The sequence below is a fragment of the Micromys minutus genome, assembly GCF_963924665.1.
Source record: "Micromys minutus genome assembly, chromosome: 33".
Classification (NCBI taxonomy): Eukaryota; Metazoa; Chordata; class Mammalia; order Rodentia; family Muridae; genus Micromys; species Micromys minutus.
Window position 1 is genome coordinate 13,314,074 of NC_137968.1, and position 23,416 is coordinate 13,337,489.

General features: G+C 34.3%; 1 protein-coding gene across 3 annotated transcripts in view; it reads right to left on the bottom strand.

Annotated features, from left to right (window-relative positions):
• CSMD3 (CUB and Sushi multiple domains 3) overlaps positions 1–23,416 on the bottom strand; it is a gene marked incomplete at both ends in the record, with an annotated part of 1,162,760 nt that overhangs the window by 672,833 nt on the left and 466,511 nt on the right. For all 3 annotated transcript variants that reach the window (XM_080909303.1, XM_080909302.1, XM_080909301.1), the window contains one exon: positions 20,096–20,183. In XM_080909303.1, coding sequence (XP_080765429.1) covers positions 20,096–20,183 — 88 coding nt within the window. The remainder of the gene's footprint in view (positions 1–20,095; positions 20,184–23,416) is intronic.

Here is a 23,416-nt window from a genome sequence, read left to right on the forward strand (position 1 = left end):
TACTTCTTCTCTCCTTTCCCTTTCCTCCTCTTCCCTCCCCTTACTTCCATGAAGAAGCTCCCATTCTTATCCATCCACTCCCAGCTCATCACCTTGGCATTTCTTTGCACTGTGAAAACAAGCCTTAATTGGATCAAAGGCCTCTCCTCCCATTTATGCCAGACAATGCCATTCTCTGGTGCATATGCAGCTGAAGCCAGGGGTCTCTCCCTGTGTGCTCATTGGTTGGTGTTTTAGTCCCTAGGAGTTCTGGGGGATATTGTTGGTTGATATTGTTTTTCTTACCATGGAGTTGCAAACCCCTTCAGCTCATTCAGTCCTTTCTCTACATTCTCCATTGAGAACTCTGTGCTCTGTCCAATGGTTGGCTGCAAGGATCCTCAACTATATAATTATGGCCCTGGCAAAGCCTCTGAGGAAACATTCACATCAGGCCCCTGCTAGTAAGCTTTTCTTGGCATCAGCAATAGTGACTGTGTTTGGTGGCTGAATATGAATTTGATTCCTAGGTGAGGCAGTTGCTGGATGATCTTTTCCCCAGTTCCTGCTCAAATAGGTGTCCCTGTATTTCCTCCTGTGTGTACTTTGATCTCCCTTTTAAGAAGGACCAAATCACACCAATCAGACTGGCCAAGATCAAAAATTCAGATGACAGCAGATGCTGGTGAGGATGCGGAGAAAGAGGAACACTTCTCCACTGTTGGTGGGGTTGTAAACTGATACAACCACTTTGGAAATCAGTCTGGCGATTCCTCAGAAAATTGGACATAGTACTACCTGAAGATCCAGTTATTCCACTTCTGGGCATGTACCTCAGAGACGCTCCAACACACAACAAAGATACATGTACCACAATGTTCATTGCTGCTCTATTTATAAAAGCCAGAAGCTGGAAAGAACCCAGATGTCCTTCAGTAGATGAATGGATACAAAGATTGTGGTACATTTACACAATGGAATACTACTTCAGCTATCAGAAACAATGACTTAATGAAATTCTTAAGAAAATAGATGCATCTAGAGAATATCATCCTGAGTGAAATAATACAGTCACAAAAGAACAGACATAATATGCAGTCACTGATAGTTGATACTAACCCCAGAAAGCTCTGAACACCCCAGAAACAACTCACAGACTGTGTGAAGTTCAAGAAAAGAAAAAAAAAAAAAAAAGAAAAGAAAAAACCATTATGTTTATTCCTTACACACCAAGAAAACTTTGACTAATTCCAGGTTACATCCTGTTTTACATGTACTTTATGCTCATTGTAACTAGTAAGATCTTAATGCACACTATCAAACCTTTAAAAAAGAAAAGCCAATCACTGATAAAAATTTATTTGTATCCTTTTATACAAAAATCCTTAAAATGTGTACATTTATCTTTGTTTCTTAAAATAAAGTTCTTCAATTAAAAAAGAAAAAAAAAAAAAGGACCCAAGCATTCACATTTTGGTCTTCCTTCTTTTTGAGCTTCATAATGTCTGTGAATTGTTTCTTGGGTACTCAGAGCCTTCTGGGACCTAGTATCCACTTATCAGTGAGTGCATACCATGTGTTTTCTTTTGTGACTGGGTTACCTCACTCAGGATAATAGCTTAAAGTTCTATCCATTTGCCTAGAAATTTCATGAAGTCATTGTTTCAAATGGCTGAGTAGTGCTCCATTTTCTGTATCCATTTCTCTGTTGAAGGCTATCTGGGTTCTTTCCACCTTCTGGTCATTATAAATAAGGCTGCTATAAACATGGTGAACATGTGTCTTTGTTATATGTTGGAGCATATAGTGAGTATGGGACCATGAGTGGTATAGCTGGGTCTTCAGGTAGTACTATGTTTAATTTTCTGAGAATCTACCAAACTGATATCCAGTTCAGTTATACCAACTTGCAGTCCCACCAACACTGTAGGAGTGTTCTTATTTTCTGCATTCTCGCCAACATTTGCTTTCATCTGAGTTTTTGATCTTAGCTATTTTGACTGGTGTGAGGTGGAATCTCACGGCTGTTTTGATTTGCATTTACATGAGGACTAAGGATGTTGAGCATTTCTTTAGGTGCTTCTCAGCCATCAGTATTCCTCACTGAAAAGTATTTATTTAGCTCTGTTCCCCATTTTTAATAGGATTTATGATTCTCTGGATTCTAACTTCTTGAGTTCTTTGTATATATTGTATATTAACCTTTTATCAGATGTAGGATTGGTAGGGATCTTTAGCCAATCTGTTGGTTGCTGCTTTCTCCTCTTGACAGTGTATTTTGCCTTATAGAAGCTTTGTAAGTTTGTTGATGGTTGATCTTAGAGCTTAAGCTGTAGAATGTCCTGAAGCTATTAATATTTTATTGTTAATTCCACTTACCTAAGAAGGGCTGCCCAGCCAATTACTCAAGAGGTGACTTTATCTGGACATTCCCATTTTAATTAGTAAAATAAACGAAGGCCAGTGACTGGGTGGGGCTAGGGAAATGAGAGGTCTGGGAAGTCAGAGAGGAGAATGGAGGTCCTGGCAACATGGAGGTTCCCAAGGACAAGCTAGACTGGTGTTAAATAGCTATGAACATTAAGGATTTTACAGGTCTAATATCTCATATAGAAGGGCAGTTTTTATCTTTGTCTGTTTGATGTAATCTTGTTTTGTGGATTGAGAGTTGAATATATAAACGTGTATGAAAAGCTACTGGGCTATAGAGTTGTACTTATGTGGGATTTTTTTTTTGGTAGAGAAACACCCCGGGACAGAGACAGAAAACAAGCTGCGGAAAACTGCCAGAGAAGAGAGTTACGTGGACAAGTTGGGCCATAGTGGCAACTCAGACTGGGTGGCAGAAGTGCACACTGCTCTGTATCTGGGTCGGGCCTGAGGAGTGAGACCTCAGGGCCAATAAAGAGATAAACCAATTTTTTTATTTTTTAATATTTACTGCATTGATGTTTTGTCAGGAAATGTTCTCCAGTGCCTATGTGTTCTAAACTCCTTCCCACTTTCTTCTCTATTAGTTCAGTGTACCTGATTTTAACTTGGACTTGAGCTTTGTACAAGGAGTTAAGAATGGGTTAAATTGCATTCTTCTACATGCTGACTGCCAGTTGAATCAGCACCATTTATTAAAAATGCTGTCCTTTTACCATTGAATGTTTTTAGCGTCTTTGTCAAAGATCAAGTGACCAGAGGTATGTGTGTTCATTTCTGGGCCTTCAATTCTATTCCATTGATCTACCTTCCCATCTCTTTACCAATACCATGTAGTATCTATCATGATTTATTTATAATATAGCTTGAGATCAAGGATGTTATTCCCCAAAATTTCTTTTATTATTGAGGATAGTTTTCAATATCCTGGTATTTTGTTATTCCAAATGAATTTGCAAATTGGTCTTTCAAGCTCAATGATAAATTGAGTTGTTATTTTGATGGGTTTCAATTGAGTTGCATTAAATTTGTAGATTTCTTTGGGAAAGATGGCCACTTATACTATATTAATCTGTCTATGATTTGTTCCATGGTTTGTTGATTGATGAGAGTAGACATTGAAATCTCCCACTACTATTGTGTGTGGTGCAATGTCTGCTTTGAGCTTTAATGAAGTTTCTTTTATGAATTTTGGTGTCCTTGCATTTGTAACATTGATATTAATGAATCAATGATATTGATAAGATTTTTCCTTTGATGAGTATGTATTGTGCTTCATTAATTTTTTAATAACTTTTGGATGAAAGTCAATGTTATTCAATATTTGAATGGCTACTCCAGCTTGTATTTTGAGACCAATTGCTTAAAATTTTTGTCCCAGCATTTTAATTTGAGGTAGTGTGTCTGTCTTTGTCACTGATGTGTTTCTGTATGCAGAAATATATTAGGTCCTGTTTATGTATCCAGTTAGATATTCTATTTTTTTATATTGGGGAATTAAGGTCTTTGATATTAAAGATAATAAGGAATAGTGATTTTTGTTTCCTGTTATTTTTGTTGTTAGAGATAGAAATATGTTTGTATAATTATCTAATTTTTGGTTTATTATAAGAAGATTATATTCTTTTCTTAGGGTATAGTTTCCCTCATTGTATTAGAGTTTTCCATCTTCTATCTTCTGTAGAACTGAAATATTTTTGTAGAAAGATATTGTGTGAATTTTTTTATCATGGAATATATTTGTATCTCTATCTATGATAATAGAGAGTTTTGCTGGATATAGTCTCCTGTGCTAGCCTTTGTGTTATATGACACAAAGGGTCTATATGACATCTTTCCAGGATATTCTAGCTTTCATAGTCTCTGCTGAAAAGTCTGGTGTGATTCTGACAGGTTTACCTTTATATGTTACTTGACCTTTTCCCTTGCAGCTTTTAATATTCTTTGCTTGTCTTGTTTGTGAAATGTTTTGACTATTATATGGCATTAATTTCTTGGTTCAATCTATTTGGAGCTCTGTAGGCCTCTTGTATGTTTATGGACCTTGCTTTTTTAGGTTAAGGAAGTTTTCTTCTATAATTTTATTGAAGATATTTACTAATTCTTTAATTTGGGAATCTTCACTTTCTTCTACATCTATTATACTTTTGTCTTCTCATTGTGTCCTGGATTTCCTGGATGTTTTAGAATAGGATCTTCTTGGATTTTTGCATTTTCTTTGACTATTTTGTTCATGTTTTCTATGTGATATTTTGCACCTGAGATTTTCTTCTTTTTTTATTCTCCTTTGTATTCTGTTGGTGATGCTTGCATATACAGTTCCTGGTTTCTTTTCTAGGTTTTATGTCTCTTCTTATTGTGATCTCATGATTATTTATATTTCTATTTTAAAATTCTAGATGGTTTTGTTCAATTCCTTTACCTGTTTGGTTGTGTTTTTCTGTAGCTCTTCAAGGGAATTTTGTGTTTTCTCTTTAGGTTCTCCTACATGTACCTGTGTTCTCCTGTATGTCTTTAAGGGAGTTATTCATTTCCTTCTTAATGTACTCATCATCATCATGAGGTATGTTTTTAAATCCTTATCTTGCTTTTTCACTGTGTTATAATATCTACTACTTGCTGTGGTGGGAGAACTGAATTCCATTATTGCCAGCTTGTCTTGGTTTCTGTTGCTTAGGTTCTTGTGCTTGACATCATGAGTTTAATTTCCAGCAACCAAATGGTGGCTCACAACCGTTTATAATAAGACCTGATGCCTCTTCTGAAGTATTTGAAGAAAGCTAACATATACACATATACATAAAACAAATAAATAATTATACTTAAATGGAGAAAATGTTGTTTGTAGTGAGTTAGCTTAATGTTCATTGTATTCCAATGCTAAATTATTTGCCCCAAAACTATTTGCTTGAAAGACAAGAGAGTCCGCATATGAGGCACCGAGGACCCTGCCCCCAGTAAATTCTGATTGGTAAATTAAAATGCCAGCAGCCAATAGCTGTATAGATGACACCATAGGTTGGGTTAAGTTTTCCAGGACTTTACAAGAAAAGACCAAGTAGAGAGAGGGGAGAACAGCAGAATTGCCATGGAAGAGAAAAAACTCTCATGAGGGAGAAGAAGAGCCACTGTGGGATAGGTGAACTATAGGTGAAACCATGGCTAAAAGGGCTGGCCAGACAAAGCATAGAAATTTGTAAGTAGTAAATTGGAGTTATCAGTAGGAAAGTGGATGCTAACATGTTAGAGGGTAGGCAGTTGCTCAGCTATTGTGTTACCTAAGGCATATTTTGAAATATAAAGGCTGTTTGTATCTTTCATCTGGGAATAAAATAGCTCGAGATGGGAAAAATTTTTGCTCCAGGATTTAAAAAAAAAAAAAAAATCACTACAGTTGTTCACGTGACATAAAGAGCGTTACAGGAAGTGATGTCACACTTACATGACTGCAAACACCACACACTTTCACCTTTAGTAATGCAAGCTTGGTTGATAAAAAGCTAGTTTACATTTTATTTTTAAGATGAAACTAAATAGCTAAATCTCAGAAGCTTTACAAAAGGTAAGCACCTGAGAAAAAGAGATGAGTTGAGATTGGAATTGGGATGAAGACCAGGCATTAGGGAACATGGATATGCAAAGAAGGCGCTTATCCTACAGTCTGATTGATCCTTCAGGAGAGTGGAACATGAAGAAAGGAGCAGAGTTAATATTTGAAGCAAAGGCTCCTGGTGAAGCATTATTTTTGCTTTATACATATGTATACGTATACGTATATGTATATGTATACACACATTTATATTTATATACTTAGATACTTCATATTAAAATAGAAATGAGCCAGTAATAACATGAATATACATAATCTGTGGCAGAGATTTTTACTTTTTCCTAGACATTATTAGAGAACCTCAACTAAAATTGTTTGCAATAAAGATATCCCACTGCTACCTTGGATTCTCTGCTCTAGGCTTTTACTTTGTAATTTTTAATTCTGTTACTGGTTCTCGAGAAACACTCAGTGATCTTATTCAGTTCGTACAAACTCTTTGAAGACAGGACTGTCAATCCCCACAAAAATCCTATATAAGACCACTGTCAAAACAAGCAGCTTGGACACAGCTCTGGCTGCAGAGACTGGCAAAATGGAACTGAAAACTCTTCCTTACCATTCATGTAAGGAAACCTTGAAGAAGCTAGTTCAAAAAATGGAAATGTGACAGTTTGACAAGACTCATGTAAGTATATATATATATATATATATATATATATATATATATATAATCTTGAGCATCTGGCATAGAAAGAAGGCCTTCAGGAATTTCTACTGTACAGAGTTTCTTTCAAATCACTAAAGTATTTTTTATGAATAGACTATCATGCTTAGAAAGCTCATATTGAATGAGGGAACATGTTCATATACAAAAGTATGAGGCATTTGCATTATTAAAGTTTTCCTAACTACCATATGTTAATATTACCCAATGAACAATGCCCAGTCACTGAGGAATCTATCAGTGTGTGGATTAGCCAATAAAAATGTGAACCTGTAACTAGCAATACTCTCAGAAGGAAGCAAATGATCCTCTGGTAAAATCACATTTGCATCTTTTCGATTTTCCCTGTTCCTTAATTTCCAATGCTTTCAACAAGAAGGTGTCATATAAAATCTTTCTTGCAAGAATCTGTGAAAAGTAAGGATCCCACAAACTGGAATTTTACAGACATTTGGATGTAATTTTAAGAGACATTTAAAATTTTAATTTATACTTCATCATACATTATGCTGCCAGCTTTTATATTTCTTTGGCAGCCATCCCCCCCTCTCCCTTCCTCCCTCTCTCCCTCCCCCTCTGTCTTCCCCTCTCCCTCCCTCTTCCTCTCTCTCTCTTTCTATCTCAAATTTTATGGTGTTTCATGTGTCTTCCAATTAAAAGGAAAAAAAAAAGGTTCTAGGACTTTAAAAACCTAGCTGCCAAGTTATCACCTTAGGGATTAGAGCAGGAAAGAACACTGGAGCCAGTAAGACACCCCAGCTTTCAGAGATTCTTCTATATATACAAATGTATTCATTATATGTGATAGGATTAACAATAGTTTTTGAAATTTCTACCTTTGTATCATGTTTAATAATTAGTTGCTGTTCACCCAGTCATAGAATCTAATAAATAAATAGAAAGACATTGCTGCTGTATTTTTGCTGTTTTAATTAATTCACTTAGTTGAATGCTTTTAATAGTTATATAATCTTAATTTATTCTCTGTATAATAAACTCAAATATTTTCCCACAGAGAAAAGAGATTATCACACGCACACACACACACACACAAACTCATACACACAAACACACACAATTTAAGGATTGAATATCCAGAAAAAACAGCTGGTTTAGAAAAAAAAAAAAACCTCTCTGAAGAAAGGCTGACTACACAATTGAATGACTATCTAGGATGACATGCACAAGGCACTGGGGCAGGAGAATTCCTAAGATGAGTAAAAATTAAAACTGACAAAAAGTACTTACATGCTGGTAAGGCAAACTGTCTGGCATATTTTCCAAGGTATAAATTGCAGCCTGGTGATAAACCTGACAATATTATCAATATCTTTAGACATGTTACTTATGCAAATTAACATTTGTGTAAAAGAGAAGCTGCCCAAACCTCTATTAGCCTTTTGTTGCTGAAGTCATTGTTGTTGTTGTTGCTGCTGTTGCTGTGGTAGGTTTTTTGGAAGAATTCCTATTGTGCTTTATGTTGTGAGGTTAGAATTAAAGCAAGAACACTGGAAAGACAGGAGAACCCACACAGAGAATGCAATGCTTCAGGTTTCTAAAAACATGGTAAGATTGCCTTCAATGACATCTATGAACCATGAAAGGAAGGCTCTTTCTGTCATTGAACAAATACAATGTGTTTTAGTATGTAAAGTTTTTCTCTTTCTTCTTGCTACTCTGGAAGAATTTTAACAGTGTTTCCACTTGTGATCAATGTTGCTGTCAAAGACTTTAATTCTTGGTATTGAAACAATACCTCAGTTCATCTCTCTACTGCTTAATTATGAAAGTAAACTGAGGGCTGACTGCTCTTTGAAGAATTTTGTTTCATTTTGTATGTGTGCATTTTAGACACAAATCCTAACACAGGTCTATAAATATTTTCTCCCAGTCTTTGATTCTATTTCCTTCCATTTAGCAATTTAGCCTTTTGCAGGAAAAAAAAAAAGCTCTTTTGTATATGAAATTCAATACGCTGTTATTTTTGTTATTGTTTTGTAGATGATGCTTTTATAATATGCATATTTTAATCAAAGAATTTAAATATCATATGGGTCAAAAACACTAGGAATACCATAGAATTTTAATATTTATGAGGCACATTGCTAGGTCAATCTGCAGCCAATCTGGCAGCTTTAGACACAGATGGTGATTCATAGAAAAGCTACTATGCAATTCTCTTTTGACAAGATTCTAGAAATATCTAATATTTGGCAGAAGATAATAATGACGAAGAATAAAGGAGGTATACACTAACTTTGTCTTTTATTAATCTATTATATTTTTATTAGCTCTTTTGCTTGTTATTTTGGATTGTGTCTCTTCTCACAGTTTTAAAATGCATATGACTCTGTCGTCAGGACTCAGGATCTACCCAGGGAATGCTGAGATCACAGACCATTCAGCTGCACAGGCACTTTTACACCTGGACCAGAGGTGATCGTGACACACAAGCTCTGGGAGGTCACACCAGGAGTTCTCTGGAAAAGAGTACTGTCCAGCCAGCAGTGAGGGCCATATCTCTGTTGTCAGGATTCAGGATCTGCCTGAGAAGGCTAAGTACCCAGATCAGTTGCACAGGTGCATTTGTACCTGGACCAAGAGTGAACCTGACACATAGGCCCACAGAGTGTCCAGTGATGGAGCTCAAAAAGTTCTCAGAAAGCAGGGAGAGTGGTGCTCTCTGGAAAAGGTTTTTGACATAGAGAAGGAGCCGGGTCTCTGCCATGAGAACTCAGGACCTGTGGACAGAGGGCTGAGTTCCCAGAACAACTTCACAAGAGCTTCTACACATGAGCCACGAAGACAGAACTGAGTTACTGTCATCAGAACTCACTGGTTGCCCACAAAGAGCTGAACACACAGAAGCAATTTCTTTCCTGAGCTCACAGGCCCTCAGATCCACAGGAGAGACAGGCATCAGTTAGTGACAACATGATCACCTATAATCACAGATAACAAGATAACAAGAGGAAAGTGAAAGAACTTAAGCAATGGAAACCAAGAAAACCTGGCAACATTCGAAAAAAGCTCTCCCACCACAGCAAGTGGTAGTTCGCCAAACACACCAGAAAAACAAGACTTACACTCGAAATCATACTTCATGATGCAGATGGAGATTTTTGAGAAAGCTCTGAATAACTCCCTTAAACAATTACAGGAGAAATTACTCAAATAATTACAGGAGATCCAGGACACAATGAGAAGATCAAACCTAAGGATAATAGGAATAGAAGAGGGCAAAGAATATCAACTAAGAGGCACAGTAAATAACTTCAACAAAATCATAGAAGAAAACTTCCCTACCCTTAAGAACGAGATGACCATGAACATAAAAAAGCCTACAGAACTCCAAATATATTGGACCAATTAAGAAATTCTTCACTAAACATAATAGTCAAAACACCAAATGTTTAAAACAAAGAAAGAATACTAAAAGCAGTAAGGAAAAAAGGACAAGTAACATATAAAGGCAGATCAGAATTACACCCAACTTTTCAACAAAGACTATGAAAGCTAGACGATTCTGGACGGATATCATATAGAATCTAAGAGAAAACAAATGCCAGCCTGGTTATTATATCCAACAAAACTCTCAATTACCATAGATAGAGAGACCAAGATATTTTAGGACAAAATCAAATTTACACAATATCTGTCCATAAATCCAGCCCCACAAATGATAATACATGAAAATCCCAATACAAAGAGGGTAATAACAGCCTAGGTAAAGCAAGAAAATAATTATGCATGAAAACCAAAAGAAGAAAGACACACAAACATAATTCTACCTCTAACAACAAAAATAACAGCAAACAACAATCACTATTCCGTAATATCTGTTAACATCAATGAACTCAATTCCCCAATATAAAGACATAGACTATCAGACTGGATATGTAAACAGGATCCAGCATTTTGCTGCATATAGGAAACTCACTACCTCAAAGTAAAAAACTGGGAAAAAAAAAAAAAAAAAAAAAAAAAACTTCCAAGCAAATGATCCCAATGAATAAGCTGAAGTAGCCATTCTAATATCGAATAACATCAATTTTCAACCAAAAGTTATCAAAAAAGATAAGGAAGCACACTTTTTACTCAATACTAAAATAATTTATCAAAATGAATTTTCAATCCTGAACATAAATGTTCCAAATACAAGAGCACTCACATTCAAAAATGAAACCCTACTAAAGCTAAAAGCATATATTGTACCACACACAATAATAGTGGGAGACTTTAACACACTACTCTCATCAATGAACAAATCATGGAACCAGAAACTGAACAGAAACACAGCAAAACTAGAAGAGGTCATGAACCAATTGAAATTAACAGAAATCTATAGAACATTTCATCCAAAAACAGAAGAATATAGCTTTGTCTCAGCACCTCACAGCACCTTTTCCAAAATTAACCATATACTCTGTCACAAAACAAGCCTCAACAGATATAAGAAGATTAAAATTCTTCCATGCATCCTATCAGATCACCATGGATTAAGGCTTGTCTTTAATAACACCAAAGACAACAAAAAACCCACAGACACATGGAAGCTGATCAATGCTCTACTCAAGGATAGCATGGTCAAGGTAGAAGTAAACAAAGAAGTCAAGGATTTTTTAGAATTTAATGAAAATGAAAGCACAACCTACCCAAAACTGTGGAATGCAATGAAAGCAGTACTAAGAGAAAAACTCATAGTACTGAGTGCCTCCCAAAAGAAACTGGAGAGAGCGTAAACCAGCAGCTTGACAGCATACTTAAAAGCTCTAAAACAAAAAGAAGCAGTTACACCAAAGAGGAGTAGATGGCAGGAAATAATCGAACTCAGAGCAGAAATCAACCAACTAGAAACATAAAGAACCATAGAAAGAATCAACAAAACCAGGAGCAGGTTCTTTGAGAACATCAACAAGATTGAAAAACCCTTAGCCAGACTAAGCAGAGGGCAAAGAGAGAGTATCTGAATTAACAAAATCATAAATTAAAGGGAAAACATAACAACAGAAATTGTGGAGATTCAATAAATCATCAGATCCTACTACAAAAGCCTATACTCAACAAACTGAAAAATATTGAGGAAATAGACAAATTCCAAGACAGATACCAGATACCAAAGTTAAATCAGAATCAGATAAACCATATTAAAAATCCCATGAAACCTAAAGAAGTAGAAGCAGTCATCAAAAGCCTCCCTTCCCCCCCCCCCAAAAAAGAAAGAAAAAAACCCAGGAGAGATTGGTTTAGTGCAGATTTCTATCAGACTTTCATAGAAGATATAATATCAATACTCTCCAAACTATTACACAAAATATAGCAGAGGGAACACTATTCAACTCATTCTTCATGTCACAATTACTCTCATTGATAAACCATGCAAAGACCTAACAAAGAAAGAGAACTTCGGACGAATCGAATCTCAGTTTTGAACGTTCATGCAAAAATACTCAATAAAATTCTTTAAAACTGAATCCAAGAACACATCAAAATGATCATTCACCATGATCAAGTAGACTTCAGCCCTGAGATGCAGAGATTGTTCAATATACAGAAATCAATCAATGTAATCCACCATATAAACAAACTCAAAGGAAAAAAAAAAGCACATGATGATCTCACTACATATTAAAAAACATTTGACAAAATTCAACATTCCTTCATGTTAATCTAGGAAAGAACAGGAATCCAAGGCCTGTATGTAAACATAGTAAAAGCAATATAGAGCAAACCAGTAATTAACATCAAACTAAACGGCGAGAAACTTGAAGAAATCCCACTAAAATCTGGGACTAGACAAGGTTGCCCACTCTCCCCCTACTTATTCAATATCGTACTGGAAGTCCTGGCCAGAGAAATTAGACAGCAAAAGGAAATCAAAGGGATAAAAATTGGAAAGGAAGAACTAAAAACATCACTATTTGCAAATGACATGATAGTGTACTTAAGCGACCCCACAACTTGCACCAGTGAACTCCTACAGCTGATAAACAAGTTCAGCAAAGTGGCTGGATATAAAATTAACTCAAACAAATCATTAGCCTTCCTATATTCAAAGGACAAACATCTGGAGAAAGAAAGTAGGAAAAAGATACCCTCCACAATAGTCACAAAAACTATAAAATACCTTGGTGTAACTCTAACTAAGCAAGTGAAAGATCTGTATGACAAGAATTTCAAATCTCTGAAGAAAGAAATTAAAGATCTCAGAAGATGGAAAGATATCCCATGCTCATGAATTGGAAGGAAAAACATTGTAAAAATGGCTATCTTACCAAAAGCAATCTACAGATTCAATGCAATACTCATTAAAATTCCAACCCAATTTTTCATAGAGTTGAAAAGAGCAATTTGCAAATTCATCTGGAATAACAAAAAACCTAGGATAGCAAAATCTGTTTTCAACAACAAGAAAATATCTGCGGTAATCACCATCCCTGACCTCAAGCCCCATTAAAGGCAATTGCGTTAAAAACTGCATGGTACTGGTACAGAGATAGGAAGGTAGATTAATGGAACAGAACAGAAGATCCAGGAATGAACTTCTCTTGATCTTTGGCAAAGGAGCTGAAAACTTTGAATCGAAAAAGGACAGCCTCTTCAACAAATGATGTTGGTTCAAATGGAAGTCAGCATGTAGAAGAATGCCAATCAATCCTCTCTCTTTTTTTATATAATAAAGTGTTTAATCTCAACAGAAAGCAGAGAAACAATAATTTTTTTTCATGAGCTACAAACGTGTTAAAGCGCCACGATATCAAGTATTGAAAGATGTGGAGAACTAAGAACCTCCTACAATTTGGTAAGATGTGGGACAAGATACTTCAGACTGATTGTATGGATGCCAACATATGCAACTGCTGTCCTTTTTAAATTTTTATTTTTATTATTTATTTATTTATTTATTTATTTATTTATTTATTTATTTTCAATTAAACAGATTTATTTGAAAAAAACAGATAAATGTACAGATTTTAAATAATTTTTGCAAAACACTATCTGAATATATTTCTGTCGGTACTTTATTTTTTTTTAATGGTTTGATAGTATTCATTGTAAACTTACTAGTTTCAATGAGCATAAAGTACATATAAAACATAATGTAACAGGGAAATAGAGTTTTCTTGATGTAGAAAGATTAAACATAATGATTTTTAAATATCAAGGATTTTTTATCTCCTGTACAAAGCTCAACTGCAAATGTATCCAAGATTTCCACATAAAACTAGCTACACTGAAACTATTAGAAGAGAAAGTAGGGAAAACCTTAGAACACATAGGCACAGGGAAAACATTTCTTGAACAGAACACCAATGGCTTGTACAATAAAATTAAGAATTGTTAAATGGGACTTCATGAGATTGCAAATTTTATGTAAGGCTAAGGACACTGTCAAAAAAAAACCAAAAAACAAACAAACAAACAAAAAAATGGCAGCCAACACACTGGGAAAGTATCTTTACCAATCCCACAACTGATAGAGGTCTAATATCCAATATATACAAAGAACTCAAGAAGTTATACTCCAGAGAATCAAACAATCATATTAAAATTGGGGTAGAGAGCTAAACAAAGAATTCTCAATTGAGAAATATTGAATGGCTGAGAAGCACCTAAGGAAATGCTAAACATCCCTTGTAATCAGAGAAATGCAAGTCAAAACAACCCTGAGATTCCACCTCACACCAGTCAGAATGGCTAAGATCAAAAACTCATATAACAGCAGATATTAGCAAGGGTTTGTAGAAAGAAGAACACTTTTCCACTGTTGGTGTGGTTGTAAGCTTGTACAACCACTCTAGAAATAAGTCTGTCAGTTCCTCAGAAAATTAGATGTAATACTACTTGAAGACCCAGTTATTCCACTTCTGGGTATATACCCCAGAGATGCTCTAACATATAACAAGAACACATGCCCCACCATGTTCATAGCAACCTCATATATAAAAGCCAGAAGCTGGAAAGGACCCAGATATCCTTCAACAGAAGAACGGTTACAGAAACTGTGGTAACTTTACACAATGGAATACTACTCAGCTACTAGAAACAATGACTTTATGAAACTCCTAGGCAAATGGATGGAACTAGAGAATATCATTCTGAATAAGATAACCTAGTCACAAAAGAGCAGACATAATATGCAGTCACTGATAATTGGATAGTAGCCCCAGAAAGATCTGAATACCCAAGAATCAACTCACAGACCATATGAAGTTTAAAAAGAAAGAAGGCTAAAATGTGGAAGCCTCAGTCCCTCTTAGAAAAAAAAAAGTGTATAGCACTCTCTGAGTGTGTGGTACACCTAAGCCTTAAATCATTAATAATTCAAGAGCTAAGAATAGAGCCTTTTTGCAATCCTTGGAATTTAAAAGTCATTATGTTTAATCTTTACATTCCTAGAGAATTTTGACTATTTCAATGTTATGGTTTGTTTCATATGTACTTTATGCTTATTGTAACTATTAAGTTTTCAATTAATACTATAAACCTGTAAAAAATCAAGTACTGACAAAATATATTCATATAGTTTTATGCAAAATGCTTTTAAAATCTGTACATTTATTTCTGTATTTTTAAAAATAAAGTTGTTAAAAATACATATAAAGTCTTTGCATCTCTCAGATGATTCTATAAATTCTTTGTGTAGTACTTTCTAAGGGGAGCTAATGCTGTTGCTAAGCTTGACCTTAGAAGATAATCAGATGAACTCCCGCTTAAAGATCTTTCAATTTGGGCATTTACTTAAGTATTTATGTGCTTCATGTCTCTGATTCTAATCTATATGCATGAAAGTATTACTAGCAATGTGCCAAACATAGTGAACTCTGAAATACTTTTCACAACCCATTTTACATTTGTTCTAGGGGCAGTCAGTAATGCTAGACAGAAACCACATAATAACAAGAATCATTATCATCAATCTCCAAAGGCCACTAAAAATTATTCTGCAGAGTAGTATTTTCAATATCAAGTCTGCTCTTCCCTCTTGATAACAGATATATTGCCATCCATTTTTCTCTCTGCCTGAGGTCTCACCTCATCTATATTTGTTTTTATATGTACATATTTTGTCCTGGACTTGCTTGATCATGAATTATCAAATTAGTACTAAATATGAGCTCATTAATTTTTTTCATAATACAGCCCATAAGTTTTAATGTCAACCAATCTCTATTTCTGATACTTCTAAATATTTCTTGCCCCAATTTAATCTATTTTGCCTTAATAAAAATACCACAGACACAAAGCTCTTAAGAAGAAAAGAAGAGTTAAATATAAAATTCTTTGCAAAAAAAAAAAAAAAGAAATCAAGAGTATAAAAAGTTCAGCATCAATTCACATCCTTAGTGAAAGATATATATTTATATCTATATGTGTATAGATATAGATGTATTTATAGATATAGATAAAAAATATAGATAGAAATTAGATAGATATATAATGATAGATAGTTAGATAGATAGATAGATAGATAGATAGATAGATAGATAGATAGATAGATAGATAGATAGATAGATAAAGAGTGTATATGTGACATTCAGTTAATGTTCCTTAATCTTATAGAGTTTAAGGCCCAAAACTAAAGAGGGTTATATGATCACATCCTGAATGGGTTTTTTTTGTCAAGTAAAGCAATTGAGACAAGTATCCATAGACCATGTGGTCTACAAACTTCTTTAATAAGAATCTCTGCCAGGTTGATTCTAAGTTGAACAAAAGAAACAAATTAACCATTATAGTTTATCTCTCTGTGTGCTTGAAATAATACTTGTTTTAAGTTCTTATACCTTTGATATATGAGAAAGGCATATGAGAAACATAAACCCTCATACCTCTAATATGTTCTTCAGTATAATTCTTTATATTATAGTTTCTATAAAAATAAATTTGTCTTGATTTCCTAGTGACCATGTACTTGGCTCACTATTCTATTGCTGTGAGATACTCGATGTCTGAACTATGATAACTGTCTCAAGCATCTCCTCATTTCCAAACCTGTTTGAAATTATTTTCAAACTGTCATTCCAAAGAAAAAAGTTCATCAACAACACTCATGTTGTCACACAAGAGACAGGCTTCTATCATGTTTGCATTCAAGCCTTTTCACACTGAACTAAAGGGCTTCTTTCTCATTCCAATCTTAGATTGTTTCTCATTTAAATGGTTGTTCAAAATCACAATAAACAGGCTGCTGGTATTTTAGTAGTCATTGAGTAATTCCATGGTTTCTCTCTATATATAATCTATGTCTAATCCACTTATATTCAGCTAGTGTATTTGTGTGTGTGTGTGTGTGTGTACATGTGTGCAGGCACATTTTGCTATATGGAGATCAGAGGTTAATATCATATGTGTTTTTTTATACTTATGTTTTTTAAAGACTTTTATTAGATATTTTATGTATTTACATTTCAAATGTTATCCTTTTCCCTTTCTCCTGTATGTCTCCTCCCCTCAATCCAACTGCTTCTATAAAGATGCTCCTAGTCCCACCTCAACACACTGGTTTTGCCCTACACTGGGGAAATGAGTCTTTATAAGACCAAGGGCTTTTCTTCCTATTGATGGCAGACAATGCCATCCTCTGCTACATTTGTGGCCAGAGCCATGGGTCCCTCCATGTGTACTCTTTGGTTAGTGGTTAAGTTTCCTTATGTTTTATTTAAAAAAATGCTTGCAGCCTGCTTTGACTATATTATATCTCTCCTGAAATTTCTTCCAGATATTCATATTTTTCTACTAACTCAGTTTTGTATTTCTCTCTCTCTCTCTCTCTCTCTCTCTCTCTCTCTCTCTCTCTCTCTATCTATCTATCTATCTCTCTCTCTCTATCTCTCTCTCTCTCTCTCTCTCTCTCTCTCTCTCTCTCTCTCTCTCTCTCTCTCTCTCTCTCTGAAAGAAAGAATAAAAGAAACACACATACCCTATACACAAAAGAACATAAAGAAAAATAAGCCAAGACCAGTAAGTCAAGGAATACTAAAGAAAGTTTAAAAGATACAGTTGAACCACTTTGTATTGCCAAAATACCCATGATCATGAGCCTGCCCCAAAGTGCCTCTGTTCCTCCCTTTCTGAGCCTAGGACTCTCACTGAACCAGAGTATGCTATTTCTGCATGCTAGCTGACCAGCGAGTGTTCATATTCCCCTCTCTCTGATTCTTGGTCCTAAAGTCACAAATATTCTGTATATCTATGTTTTCAAATAGGAGACTGGACATGAATAGAGGTTGTAATGATTGCATGCAAACATCTGACCCATAGTGCCATCTGAGTAACCCTTATAACATCCTTTATTATTGTACATTGACCTGATAAATTTAAATATTGATTATACTTATAATCTTTATATATTTTGTTTAAATATCTGAGATATTAAAGTATACAATTCTAGTCTCCATCTGTGCCCTATTGTAACCCCTAGGTCAAAAATCTCTGGACCCAAATCTCACCCAGAGAGCTGTTCTCCCAGAAGTGCTCTACTCCTGAGTTCACAGGTAATATGATACTTTTGCCTCAATAACTGGCCTAAGAGGGACTTACAAGAAGACCACAGGACTCAAGAACCGTGGAACGACTAGAATCCTTACAGTCAATATCTGCACATCAGAGTTAACCATGTGGGACAGCTCTTCTGTCCCAAATCCTGCCCAGAGAGAGCTGGTCTCCAAGATATCCAGAGATAACCAGATGAAAGAGGCAAACACAAGAACCTAAGCAAAAGACGCAAGGCTACCTGACATCATGAGAACCCAGTTCTCCCACTACAGTGAGTCCTAGATACATCAACACTCCAGAAAAGCAAGATTCGAATTTAAAATCACATCTCATGATGATGATAGAGGATTTTAAAAAGGACATTCATAACTCCCTTAAAGAAATACAAGAGAACATAGGTAAACAGGTAGAAGCCCTTAAAGTGGAAACACAAAAATACCTTAAAAATTATAGGAAAACACAATCAAACAGATGAAGAAATTAAACAAGACTAGGATCTAAAAATATAAATGTAATAAAATATATAATAAAAAGAAATATAAAAATATAATAAAAATTAAAGAAATCGCAAAGAGAGACAATTCTGGAGATAGGAAAGAGATCAGGTGTCATAGATACAAGCAAATGAAAATGAATGCAAAACATCCGTAACTTACGGGACACAATTAATGAAATGTAAAAAGGAAGATTCCTAGCACTACGTGCTTTCATAAAACTACTGAAGAGATCTTATACTGAGAGCTTAACAAGATGCCTGAAAATTCTAAGACAAAAAGAAGAAAACACGCCCAAGAAGATTAGATGGAAGAAAATAATTGAACTCAGGGATTAAATTGCTCAATTACAAACAAAAAGAACAATACAATGCATCAATGAACCAAAAGTTCACTTCATCCTAAGAATAAACCAAGAGTTCTTTGAGCAAGTCTACAAGATACACAAACTCTTATCCAAACTAAATTAAAAGGCATTGACAGAAAAATTTTAAAAGAGGACTGTAACAATGGCCAATGAGAGAATTTAAGAGTGATTAGGGCTTACTCCAAAAAACTTTACTCCACAAAGTTTGAAAAATTTAAATAAATGTATGATTTTTGTGATAGATACTATCACTACTGAAGTTAAATAATGATCAAGTAAACAATCTACATAGACTTTCAACTCATAAGGAAACAGAAGTAATCACTAAACGTCTCCCAAAGATAAAGGTACTGAGCCAGATGATTTCAGTGCAGACATTCAAAGAAGAGCTAAAACCAATATCCAATATCTTCTAATTATCCCACAAAATAGAAACAGATGGAATTCTGCCAAATTTATTTTATGAAGCTATAGTCACCCTGATACAGAAACCACACAAAGACCCGGCAAAGAAAATCTCAGACCAATTTTCCGTATAAATATTGATGCAAAAATATTCAATATAATATTTGCAAACCAAATCAAATATGATCCACCATGAACAAGTAGGCTTTGCTGTAGAGGTGCAGAGATCATTCAACATGCCAAAACTCATCAATGGAATTTGTTATATAAGTGAACAAAACAAAAACCAAAAAGTACATAATGAAGTTTTTAGGTGCTGAAAAAAAAACCTGTAGCAAAATTCAATACTCCTTCATTATAAAAGTCTTGGAAAGATCAGGGATACAAAGCATATACCTAAACACACAAAAGGTGATATACAACAAGCCCATAGCCAACATGAAATTACATGGAGAAAACCACAAAGCAATTGGACTAAATTCCGGGACTAGGCACTCACAAATGATTAATTGTAACATACCTGTATAATCTGGCTTACATAGTTTGAGATCACTAAACCCACATTTCCTCTATTACCAGTTATGTTTTATCTTTAAACTGAAAGAAATGAAAAGACATATAATAAAAATAATTTAAAATATTACCTAAAATCTGATCCAATCCTCTTCCCATTTTCTGGTTCTCCAGGATCTGGACATAAGTTGGAAGCTGTTTTAATACCTCCTTCATTTACTGTAATGGAGAAAAAAAAAGAACAAAATAATTGAATGAATAAACAAGATGTTTGGTTAGATACTCAGTGATAAAAATATACAGAAACATACTACTGTACATCCTTTGATCGAGTTAAAATATCATTTCAGGAAACAACAGTAAAGTAAAAATAAAGTTTCTATTTAAGCACATATCAGAAAATAAATTGTGAAGACTGTACTAATGATATATACTATTCTGGATGTAACAAATATACCAATAAACCAATACTGCATACATTTAATTAAATATACATTTTGAATGGCTCAAAGTATCAGTGTTTTGTTTTGTTGTTTTTTTTATTATTAATTGTCATCTGTAGAGTGGTCATCGCCACTCTGATTGTTGTGACTATGTTGCCTGAGTCCCAGTTATTTTTAAATTTTGACAAAATACAATATGAAAAGAAGAGTTTCTTTTTAACACTGTATAAGGAAGCATTTTGGATTGCCAACCGCAAAGTGAAAATTATGGTGTTTTATTATACCTTGATGATGCTAAAAAACAAATTTGGCTTTATTCTCTTACAATTTCAATAACTTAGATTAAGCTGCTTTGCATATATTTACAGTTTTTAAGGATAATTCAGCTAATGATAAATTGTTAACATTTTTTTTCAGTGAAGCTAATGTGATCACATTGGGCAATTAAAATGTATTTGATAATAAGTTTATTTATGTATGCTTGTATATATATGTACATATGGATGCATAAATTTTTCACTATTCATATTGGAACAGTATCTAATTATACAACTCTGGTTGGCCTCATTGATATTGTATAACATTCAGGTCTTAAATTAATGATTATCAGTTCTGGAATATCTGAGTGATATTGTACTATTTCAATGTTAGAGCTAACCTGTGGCTTTTTAGATCCTCATAAGCTCATGTGCTTCTTTAAAGAAAAGAACAGGGTCGAGAGTAGACAAGAACGCAGTTTATGGTCGTCCTTGTGCTGCACTGTAGAATGAGATCATCTGTAGATCTGTTTGTGGAAAATAATGATGCCCAGGTCCTGTTCTACCTAGGCACGGTCTTAAAGGGTACCTAGGCAACACCGTTTGACAGCATATTTTGACCCATAAGATGACCTATTGAGGTGATTATAATGTAAAATCAAAGCTGACAGTTCCTAGAGTTTGGCTTAATTTTTATGGTCCAAATCTGTCCTTATTTTACAAGTGATTCAGCAGCCTGTGGTGAGCTTTGCCTGTGGTCTTTCACGGTTGTGTCTACTGTAAAGTCACCGTTTCTTCTAATTGATATTTAAAAATGTCATAGTTCCCTGATAATTGAAAAAACTTCCATAAATAACAACAAATTAGCTCTTGACAACTCTATTATGTTCTTATGGGTTCATTGCATGTGGCATTTTTTATATATAATTGTTTTCTCAAATTGCTATTTAATTCCTCTTAACCTTTTGGAGGGTTTTCTGGGTCATAGTCTTGTGTTGGCTAATTCCACTCTAGTAGGTTAAATTTTAGTTATTGACACACAGCTGGAATCATTTTTTTAAATTTTTCATTGTTTAAAACGTTACCACTCTTTTTATAGCTTCTGTGTATGAATCTGTTATCTGTATCAGGTTTTCTATGAATCAGTTTCCAAATCTTCCATTGACCTTTCATCGCTGCTCAGATAAAAACAAACCTCCATTTTACTATCCATGGTAATAATATGGTCTTCTGTCAAGCTACTGTGTGTCTGAAATTATTGTTACATTTTTAAAATAAAATAATTCTGTATTATGTTAATACCTCTAAAGACTTTAGATCGTATAGTCAATTTTATTTCTTACTAGTCACCAAGATACATGTGCTGTTCAAATATTTCAGTATATCATAGCTACATGGATGAGTATGAATTTCATTCATGTTTCCACACAGCTCGTTTTTAGTTTTTAAAGTGTTGTAATAGTTCATTACATATTTCTGGCTCCTCTTCTTTGAAAATATAATTGCTCATTTTTATCTTTCTACTCTCAACCTTTATCTCGCAGAACTTTGAACATTTATATTGATAATATTTATGTAATTTGAAAACATTTGTCAGCTAAAAATAGTATTTTATACTCTATTTATGTAAGTTTATATGACTTAAAAAGCCTAATAATTTAGTTATAGTTTCATATTGGTAAAAATTAAGTGAGATCAACTTTTAAATACATATTCTCTAGTAGACTGTCAACACATCCTTATGTGCTATTCTCATTGAATGATATTTTCATGGTGGTTGTATATTTCTGATTCTTGAAAGGCTTGTCTATAGACTGTTACTGAACAGTCACTTTGTAAACTCTGTAAAGGATGGTAAGAGCCATGGCTTAACTCTTGATATACAAGGCAGTACAAAGCACCAGCTACAGTATAATGCATAGCAAGTCATATTCTGTTAGTGCCTCGTGAGTACACATAAGATATACATTTAAATTATCATTTTTAACTATCCTATTATTTTCTCAAAGAGAGATCATGTAATCTTTTATATAAATATTAAATCATTTATGTTATTTATTTATTTATATTTTGCGATGTGTCAGGAATCATTCTAGATACTTTATATAATTACTTTGATCCTCCCAATAATCTTCCAGTTAACTATTATTAAGATAAAGGTCCTGCAGATGAGCAGATTGCATGGGGAGATTAAAACATTTGTTCAGTGCTATATTACTAATTAGTGCAAGTCTAAAGCTTTGATGACAGATACCGTATATATTATATATATATGTACATATGTATGTATATATATATATATTTCTATAATCTAGATAATCTCACATTTTATTTCAAAATAAGGACATGCTCTATTTTTGACATGCTTGACTAATTGGTTTCAGTTCATATAATTGTAATTGACATTATTTTTTATGCTATCCTATTTCTGCTACCATATAGAAATTTCAGTATGCAACAAGACATTCAACTGTCATGAGCATTCAGTTGCCTGCCTTCAATGCTTAATGCTTTTGCGTGATTGCCATCTCTATTCCTCTCATCACATGCAGTCTCCATAGTAACTTGCAGATGAGATGCATATGCATGTTCTTAAATAGAATGTTGAGTCTTGAGGAGAGCATCAGTAGCAGGATAGACTTTTCTGTTCAGCTGTTTAAATCTATTTTTTTTTCATTCACATTCTGAAAGCATTGAGAACCACTTCTTGGACAAAAAAAAAAGGAAGAATGAAGGGAAGAATGATCTTAAA